Genomic DNA, 10437 nt, shown 5'->3' on the forward strand with positions numbered 1-10437 from the left:
AATGAACAGGCCTCTCTCAAGGTGGCCAACATTGCTGCAAGCTTGAGGTGGCTGACTTGCTTCAAGATGGAAATTGGAATGAAGACTTGCTTCTTCAATCCTTAGGGGAGGAACTTAAAAGCACAATCATGGCAATCCTGTGCAACGCAAGCACTGATGAGGATACGATGGAATTACTCGTCTGGAGGTCGGGACGCACCATTAAGTCCCCTGCTTATAAGGCTCAATTTTAGGGGAATGTTGGTGAACTCAAGTGAAGTCATGAACTTTTACTTTGGTGGCAACTCGTTAGGAATGCTAGACCCACCAATGTCTGGCTGTAAAATCATAGCAGTGGGGAGCAGACCAAATGCCATTGGAGATGCATGCAACCTAAAGATAAAACCCATATAACCTCCAATTGTGAGTTTGTGATGGTCGGGAAGGAATTGCTTCATAAATGGGGACTGGTTATTTCATGCTCTAGTGATTGGGAGGACAATCTTTGTGCACTTTCTTCTTCTAATGAGGAAAGTTTGGCTTATGCTCGTAGTTTTTTTAATTTGATTCACCAATGTTGGTGACCTTATAATGCTAAAAAGCATGTAAAGCCTTTCGGCATACCCACTGTTATTGATGCTATTGTTCTTGGGGTTTTCGGCCCTCCAAGCTTGTCTGCTAACTCTCATTGGTGCCCCCCACTCCTAGTTGTTTGAAGGTGAAAATTGATGGCGCCTCACTCCCTTCTTATGTGGTCGGTATTGGAGTTGCATTCGGAGATGAAAGGTTCATTGTGTCAAAGTAGCAGGGCATCACTGAGAACATTGGGATAGCAACCAGGTGGATCTCGAGGCAGCTCTTTCATTGAAAAGTGAACCATGGATGTGTGAGGTTCATGGTATTGTTATTGAAGGAGACAACAAAAATGTAATGGACTTCCTCCGTAGCAGCATGGAGCAACACAAGTAGAATCTTGACCCTCCAGGCAGCCTGAACTTTGCTTTTCTGTTTGGAGTTCAAACAAGTTATTTTTTATTTTGTTCTGTGTTTTTGTAACAAGGCTGCTCATTTTTGTGCTCAGCATACCTTGATTGATAGTTTTTTGTACTCCTATGAGCGAGATTCGAAGAATCTCTTTACGCTTTCAGAGTTGGATATATCATATAGCTTTTGATGCTTGTTGTGCATAGTTTTGGACAACTTTTATACCTTTTCACCTTTATATTATTGCAAAATGCACACCATTCAAGAAAAAAAAAACTCATTGTCAAACTTGATTGGCAAAATTGAGAGCTCTAAGATGAAAATTGATAAACACAGTTGGGCTCCACATAATAACAATCTTCTACGTGACGGGAGTAAGAATATATTGAGCATATTTGAAAAGACCATGAGTTCATATGAGTCGGCAGCCCGACAAACTTTGTCAGTTCACCTTAGCTTGGCAATACCTCAATTCGTATCAACTCGGCAAGAATGATGGGTTTTCATCAATATGCCTTGGATCATTGCAACAACATTGGCTACACCTACAAACATAGTGTTGTACCTCATGATGGTTCAAGCAGTCACAATTTTTTCTTTCATGTGGCCATTTATGTAACCTCTCTTGAGCGTGGTCAACCTCGAGCCTATAAATAAGAGATGTCCTCCCCAAGTGAAGGGCTCACTCTTTTTTTTATCCTCTTTTATAGACTATTAGATTATCTTCTTCACTTTATCTTCTCTCACAAACTCTGCCTAGGTGATGTGTGAAATGCATATACAATAACTTAAAGATACTTTTAAGTACATTTATGTTCATGAACAACACAAATTCAGCTCTATAAGTTAATAAAAATGTTTTACTTGCTTAACACTTAGAACAGAACAATTTAGCTTGCTCAAACTCAGCTTGCTTATGACCATACTTCCATTGCTTATAGTATCAGTCAAGGCTTCCTCTAAAAATTATGATCAGGTACGTATTCTACAATTAAAAATAGCTATGCAAGCAGCAGAAACAAAAAATTAATCTAAATTGGCCTTTGACACAATCCAGACCTACTAAAGATCCAGCCCAAAAGGCAGAAAAAAAGAAGTGACCCAACACCGCCAGCCTTGACACACGTTGGTCAAATACAAATGTTCGAGTACGAATGGTCGAATGTGAAAGACCGACTAAAAGACAAAGAGGAATGTAAATATAAAAGGTTGAGGCTTTCAGTTGTCCGTCAAGTCGGCGGTTGACTTTGGAAAGAAAATTTTCAAGAAGATTTGAATCTTACTAATGATGTAACTAAAAAAACAGCAAAATGTCCCTAAAGAGTCGGTAAAAATGATAACCTATGCTTATTTTATATAAAGAAACTGTCTCCCTATAAAAGAGGAGGATTAAATATAAAATGAGCTCTGATCCCCAAAATTGGATCTCAGTTGGGTGTGGTACAATCCTCTCTTCTAGCATAACAGTTCTCTCCCACTCTTTTTCTCTCTCTCTCCAGCCTTCTCAAGCCCATGCCTTTGGGCATGACTCGCGGATAAATGGAACTCAATGGGTACTACAAAACTGAGGCTCTTGTTGAAGGTATGCATGGCAGGAAACTACACCAGCTGAAAAAAATGGGCTATAAGAATAATTCTTCAAAATAGCATACAGCGTCAGATACCTCATGTAAAGCCTATTCACTTTCCCGTGAAGATCAACATCCCAACATCCCCGTAAACAACCTGAGATGCACAATTCTGTTAATAATAGTTCAAAATCCACTGATATGCACCGTGAAGCCCTCATACATACCCTAGAATGATCTCAAAGCCCATCAAGTACAAAAACATCAGGTCGAAAATCATCAGAAATTGGAAAATAGTATATACAATAGAGGTGAAAAGAAGGGTACCTCAAGGGCATGCCTGAAGTGCTTATGTTTGTGTAGCTCGCGAACAACACGATTGAGCTGGTACTTTTGAATCATCTTCCCCTCCTCCGCCCATTTCCAAAGAGAGATCACCGCACTGCGCTTGGGGTAGATGAGAGTTAGCAACCTTTGCCCTACAATGCGGCCACCATTGGCGCCATTGCTGCTACGGGTATCACAGGAGAAGTCAGCGGAAGACGAGGTTGAGATGGCGCGGATTGCGACTGTGGACGATGGTAAGAATAGCTCAGAAAACAAAGTGGAGAGAGAGGAGCCACAGCACAGAGTCGGAGGACAAGTAGCATTACTTCAATTTCATTGTTTCCTTCAAGTTCAACCCGATCCCAAATTGGACTTCATGAATATAAATATACTTATTTCTTTAAAAAAATAATTTTTGTTTTCATGAATTAGTTTTTGTCACCCAAATCATTATAAATAACATATTTAACACTAAATTCTTTCTATTTACAAAAGACTGTCCAAAACTTTAGGGGGGTGTTTGGTAGTACACTTTTAACATATTTTACGCAAATCCTCCCAAACACAAAACCAATGAGTTAAATATGAAACTTCACTAAATCCATTATCCTCTTCTTCGCAATATAATTCCTGGTTTTTTTTTAAATACGATGGATGAGTGGATTTAACAGATTTAAGGAGGAAGGCTTCTCTCGTCACATAGGAGGAGATCGCCAAACATTGCGAAAGTTCTCGGTATCGTGGTTGCCAAATAACTCTTGTAGAATCTTCCTGTGTTATCATCTTTACTGGTCTTTTTCATATGTTTCTTGTCCTCCATCATTGGGCGAGCTCCATCATTTCTCTCAATCCACATTATCTCAATGGTCGGAAGGTTGCTCGTACGTCGGCTTCAAGCCTTTCAAGAAGTTTACTTTCAATCCTGCTGCAGAAATACCCCTCAATCTCCCTGACAATAGCTTAAATTTCTCCTTGTATTTCGTAACCGTCCCCCTTGAGTAAGAGCATAGAACTACTCGCGTAGGCCTCATTCTTGAATGCCTCGAAAATGCTCTAACAAACAATCCTTAAACTAATCCCATGAGTACATCGGATACCTTGCCTCAATCTACTAAAACCAAGCTAAACCCTCCAAACATAATCCTGTCGTCTTAAGATTCTCTCCCTCAGTTAACTCATTGACTGCAAAGTATTGTTCCACCTGATAATACTTACCCATGTGCATCTTCCCCTTCGAGCATCTTCTCCTTCGAAAATCGATATCTTCAAGTTTCTAACCGTTGCATCTCCATCCCAACTTCCTCTTCCTCTGGTATTTCCCCCATGTGTCTAGGGGTGAAGCTCACCCCTCCAGTCATAGTCATAAACAACTCTTGATTCCCTCTTTCCTCCTTCGTGCTCATTCGTGCCCCTTGCACCATCCGTCCAATTTTTGGCCCAGCCCCCTCTATTGGAAGTCTCCACTCCCCCTCCTCTTGGAGTCCTGAGGGGAAGCTCTTGGTAATAGATCATGTCCTCGTCCTCTCATTCGACTACTTCCCTTTTGGCCTAGCCAAAGATTCCCTGATCAACCATTAGTCAGGGTTTGTAGTTGGAGCCCTGGTTGAAGGTAGCACATAAATAAGAGATGCCCTCCTCAGGTGAAGAGGAGTAATTCATTTTTTTTTCCTCTTTGATCAACTATTACATTATATTCTTCACTTTCTCTTCTCTCACAAGCTTTGTCGAGGTGGTGTTTGAAATGTGTATTCTATAATTTATAGATACTTTTAAGTACATTTATGTTCATGAACAACACAAATTCAGCTCTACAAGTTAACAAGTTAAAAAAAACAAAAATGTTTTACTTAATTAACACTTCGAGCCAAAGAATTTAGCTTGCTCAAGCTCGGCTTGTTTATAACCTCCCTCCCTCCCTCCTTCGCAGGCTCTATTCCTTTGGGCATGACTCACGTATCCTTCCCAAGCTCTATCCCTTTGGGCATGACTCGCGGATAATATGGTATTCAACAAGTACTACAAGACTGACGCTCTGGTTGAAGGTATACATGGCATAAAAGCTATACCGGCTGAAAAAAATTGTCCATGAGAACAATTTTTCAGGATTACACACAGCGTCAGATGATCAACCATTAGTTAGGGTTTGTAGTTGGAGCCCTGGTTGAAGGTAGCATATAAATAAGAGATGCCCTCCTCAGCTGAAGAGGACTAATTCGTATTTTTTTTCCTCTTTGATCAACTATTACATTATATTCTTCGCTTTCTCTTCTCTCACAAGCTTTGCCGAGGTGGTGTTTGAAATGTGTATTCTATAATTTATAGATACTTTTAAGTACATTTATGTTCATGAACAACACAAATTCAGCTCTACAAGTTAACAAGTTAAAAAAAAACAAAAATGTTTTACTTAATTAACACTTCGAGCCAAAGAATTTAGCTTGCTCAAGCTCGGCTTGTTTATAATCTCCCTCCCTCCCTCCCTCCCTCCCTCGCAGGCTCTATTCCCTTGGGCATGACTCACGTATCCTTCCCAAGCTCTATCCCTTTGGGCATGACTCGCGGATAATATGGTATTCAACAGGTACTACAAGACTGACGCTCTGGTTGAAGGTATACATGGCATAAAAGCTATACCGGCTGAAAAAAATTGCCCATGAGAACAATTTTTCAGGATTACACACAGCGTCAGATAACTCATGAAAAGCAAATTTTCACTTTCCCGAGAATATCCGCATCCCAACATCCCCATTAGCAACCTGAGATTCACAGCTCTGCCAATAATAGTTCAAAATCCACCTTTATGCACCGCGAAACCCTCATACTTACCCTAGAATAATCTCAAAGCCCCTCAAATACAAAAATATGAAGTCGAAAATCATCAGAAACTCGAAGATAGACTACTCAAAAGAGATGGAAAGAAGGGTACCTCGAGGGCATGCTTGAAGCGCTTGTGTTTCCGCAGCTCGCGAACAACACGGTTGAGCTGGTACTTCTGTATCGTCTTCCCCTCCTCCGCCCATTTCCGGAGGACGATCACCGCACTGCGCTTGGGGTAGATGAGACTTAGCAGCCTTTGCCCTAAAGTCCCGCCACCACCGCCGCCGCTACGGGTATCATATGAAAAGTCGGCGGAAGACGAGGTTGAGATGGCCCGGATGGCGACTGTGGACGATTGTAAGAATGGCTTGGAAGGCAGAGTGGAGAGCGGGTAGGTCGCAGCACAGAGGCGTCGGGCAAGAAGCATTACTCGAGTTCAACCCGGCCCGAAATTGGACTTCATGAATATAAATACACCAGCTGCGTTATTTCTTTGAGTTTTTTTTTATTCTTAATTTTCTATTTTAGTTTTTTTTTTTTTACATATCACGACCTCAAATTTCGCTATTTATTTTTCTATTTTAGTTTGTTTTTTTTTTTTTTGGGGAGTTACATAGGAAACACCCAAACAGTGTTTTTTACATATCACGACCTCAAATTTCGCTATTTATATAATAAGCACCCAAAACTTACAAAAATCCAAAAAGTAATAACATACCAAGTGAAGTTCGCCCTCTCTCCTTCACTGGAAGGCTACCGGAAGGTCTTTTCTTTCATCCTCTGTCTGACAATTGCGGGCGACTCATCGAATCAATCTCTTTCTTCCTCCCTTTGATTGTTGTGGACGCATCATAGAATTGAGCTCTTCCTTCCTCCGTTCGACACACTAGAAAGGTCCAGCGGATGATCCTCTTCAACAATTCTCAGATGTCGCACGATTTGTTGCCCTAGTCGTCGCACGATAAGTTGTTTTGAAGAGTATTGGTTAGTTTTTGTAACCTTTCTAATATATTTTAGCCAGTCTCATTTGTTGGAAAGGATTCATTTCGTTGGACATGCCTGCAATGTGGCATTTATGTGCAATTTGAAGTTCAGATGTTAAATACATAAGAACTGAGTGGTATGCCTGTAAATCCTCTTTAATTTTTTCATTATACTCTGCATTGGTATGTTATGTTCTCTATTAGTCATCTACATTTCAGGAATCACTTCAAAGCCATTTGATCTGCATAAGAGTGGAGGGAAAATGAGAGATTTCTTCCTCCTTGTCGCTTCGAAGAGGAATTCTGTGTGCTATAAAGAAATGAAGAGATTCAGAGGAAATTTGAGGAGTTTGCTTGGGGAGAAATTAGAGATAAGTTTATTTACTTGTTGTAGTTTGTATGACGTTGTTTTTATATATGAATTCCGAGTTTTGTTGTGTTTTTCCCATGAGATCTGAGTAGTTTTCTCTGTCTTTCTCTTTGTCTTGAGATTTGTGAAATGGTGATATAAGCCATGAAAATGTTAAAGAAATTGTGATGATCTTTTCACTTCGCTCTTAATTTACTTTCAATCTGGCTAATTGATTTGTTAAAATATGTTGAAATTTACAACTAAAATGAAGATTACATCCAAGATTCAAAGAGGTCAAAGCCCTTGGAAGTTTGGTGCAAATAAATAGGGAAATAACATTATCGGGCGTAGAATTGAAGATTTTAGAGTGACAGACAAAAATCTCCAATTCGGTCCTATCGTTTGGATGCTGAAGTGTAGACATTAGCCCTCAGGCGAGGGGAACGTGAGAGCTCCGAAGTGAGAGCCGATATCCTCCCAGTCTAGCCGTAGATTTAGTAAACAAGCGTAGGATTAATCAATGTTTTTTATGTCTGGACCAAAAAATAAATAATGGGTATGCTCTTATTTGACACAATACAACTAGATGTGATTCACTTTATACATTCACTATAATTTCTTGACAAGGAGGATGATGTTTTCTTATATATTGAATATCACACTAAAAACCTTATTAATATAATTAGTTATTTAAGAGTTATTAAAATTACATATTTATTTCAATTGCCTATTAGTGACAGATAAGCAAATTGAATTCTATTGTTGCGATTAAGTATTGTTTTTTCTAAAATCTTAGTTCGTAGTTCTAATATTACTCCCTGTGGGATCGATATCTAGGACTCTATTAGAGCCCTATATTACTTGAGTGATACGTATACTTGCGTTGATAAGTGCGACTTTACAATTACTAAATATTTTATACATACATCTTTATCGAGTGTATAACTGTTATTAAATTTTTTGTGCAGTTGCTAATGAATTAAATCTTTTAGCAGCAAGATTAAATACTTATATTTTTAAGCATATATAAAGTCGTTGTCACCCAGCGACACCCGACCTTCATATTCTTTTGCACTTGGCTTGTTTACTTTATTATGCAGTGTGCTTGTTATTCTCACTTTCTTGGCTTGTGGATTGTTTAAGTTCATTGCAAATATAATTTAGGCTCACTAAGGACTTAAAATTATAAATTTTCTACAAAAATCCTAATAAAATATTGAGATTAATCAAAATTTAGGATTAAAATATTTCAAGATTTTTTAAAACCCACTTTTAATTTCCTATGTGAACTTCGAGCCAGATTTAAAATGGTTTTATGTTACATGACTATCACTAAAGTCATACTGATAGGGCCTCCACATTAGGACTTGTTAGCTAATTGCATCATTTTGCATGTATCGAGGAGATGTTCCCACGCTTCTTCATCCCACCCAATCAAGCATAAGATTTCTACTTATGTGGTTGTCTAACACATTTAGGGTGTTAGAGACTTCCTCAATCCAGACTAGAAACAAGTTATTTGTGAGAGCATCTCGAATTTATAGCCATACCTCTCTTCTCTATCAACTCCAATAGCTTTTTCACCACTTTGACAGGTATAAATCCTAAATCTATTTTTTTCCTATAGTAGGTCATAGGATTTATAGTTTCCTTCTCTTGATCTTAGGGCTACCAAGGTTCCCTTAGACGACATAATTTATGGATTGCTGACAAGGGATATGTGGATGTGTTGTATTGACTACCTTCACAACTAGGTAGACTTAAATTCTTAATAGATTTGGATGACAGATTCGTGGTATCCTGACCCAACTATCTCTATCAGATTAATATGACTCTACCGTTCCTTTACTTGCCCAATTTGAGCCATGTCGCTCCTTTGACGCTTTGTTGATGTTGTCTCATAAACCCAACGAACATGACGACACCTATTTGGGATACGGTATTTCACTCTCCACTCTTTGAACAAGTTAGGTCAGAAAGCATAGTGCAGACTAGACGTACCGACTAGATTATTTCATAGGCCCCCATTCACCAATGAGCTGTTATCCATTCAGGACTGTGAGTGACTCACTCTCCGCTCTGTGGCTTGGCGAGAGCTTTGAAGGCACCATGATGCTCCTATAAGAAAACCATCCATTGCAAAACTGTCCCACCAATCATCACTTAAATGTAAGTTGGACTCCTTTAATCGAGAGTATTATTGGGCATCCTCCAAGATGTAATTAACCAAAATAATAATTTCCTTTGGGAGTGCTCTTGAACCCAAGACAAATACACAAATTTGGTTCCATGGTTACTTTAATAGCTTATGAAAGTATTTTTTCGTGGATAAATTGGCTTAAGATGTCTCGATCCGATCATATTTGGACGCACACTCTTGACTTATCGCATGAGGTTTACCTCACATATACTCTAAAACTTATTTCTTTAATTTATCTACCTAGTCTCCGTCATATTACCTCTTTTCCAATTCTTCCACTCCTCAAAATCGTTCTAAAGATTCAAGTAAGACGATTAGTTAGAAAAGGGAATCAATAGACGGTGATTAGACATGCCAGCGAATCCGAGTTATAGAAAGAACTGAAACACAATTAGTATTTCATAGAGCTTCAATAATATTATTAAGAGTGCATATAACTATAAAGCAACTATTTTATGTTAAAATAGTTACTTTAAAGTTATATGCACTCTATAAATATAGTATAGAAATATTTTTTTGTTGAAATGACATAATTGTATTGAAAAGAAAACTATATTGGCAAAAGAAATTGAAGTAGTATTAAAAAAGCTTCTAAATAAGATTTAAGCCTGATTGTCTGCCTTATTAGTCAATTCAAACTATACATCCTATATAAAGCTATAACTCGAGGTAATGTATTAGTTATTCTAACTTTTATTCAAAGTTAAATATGTTGGGAGCATAAATAGGTGGTAATACATATCTAACCTTAAAAAAGAACAACTTAGAGGTTCTAGATGAAATTGACTAATTGCACTTCCCTTTTAATGAAGTCAAATAGTGTCTGTCTAAAGAAAAAGCAAAAATACCAAACAATATGGAATGAGAAGCCATAACCAAATAATTTATAAGGCCAAGTGCCTATTGTCATCATAATACTTATGTTGTCCCCTTTAAATGTAATTCTAGAAAATTATATTAATTGTTTATACATTGTTTTTGACTAATTGGACATTTATTTTACATTTTTCCATCTTATATAGTGTTTTTATGATCACTCTTTGCTATATTATAGTTCTTTCTTCTTGTTGTAGTAATCTTATAATATTGTTGTATGATGGGTACTATGATTGCCGTATCAATTATTGTAACAGTCCCAGAAACCTTGTTCGAATCCTGACAAATGTATTCAAATTTTATTTGAATCATACATGAATCTTGCCCAAAAATGATTTGCACCATATCCAA

The 10437-nt window shown here is 38.1% G+C and overlaps 1 protein-coding gene across 1 annotated transcript in view; it reads right to left on the reverse strand.

The window, feature by feature from the left end:
• LOC110031818 (pentatricopeptide repeat-containing protein At4g02820, mitochondrial-like) overlaps positions 1-6104 on the reverse strand; it is a 29693-nt gene extending 23589 nt beyond the window's left edge. The window contains 1 exon segment of the mRNA XM_020735225.1: positions 5785-6104. Coding sequence (XP_020590884.1) covers positions 5785-6102 — 318 coding nt within the window. The 5' untranslated portion in view covers positions 6103-6104.
• Positions 6105-10437: the final 4333 nt, after the last annotated feature.

This window comes from Phalaenopsis equestris, unplaced genomic scaffold (assembly GCF_001263595.1).
Source record: "Phalaenopsis equestris unplaced genomic scaffold, ASM126359v1 Scaffold000846, whole genome shotgun sequence".
NCBI classification, from domain to species: domain Eukaryota; kingdom Viridiplantae; phylum Streptophyta; class Magnoliopsida; order Asparagales; family Orchidaceae; genus Phalaenopsis; species Phalaenopsis equestris.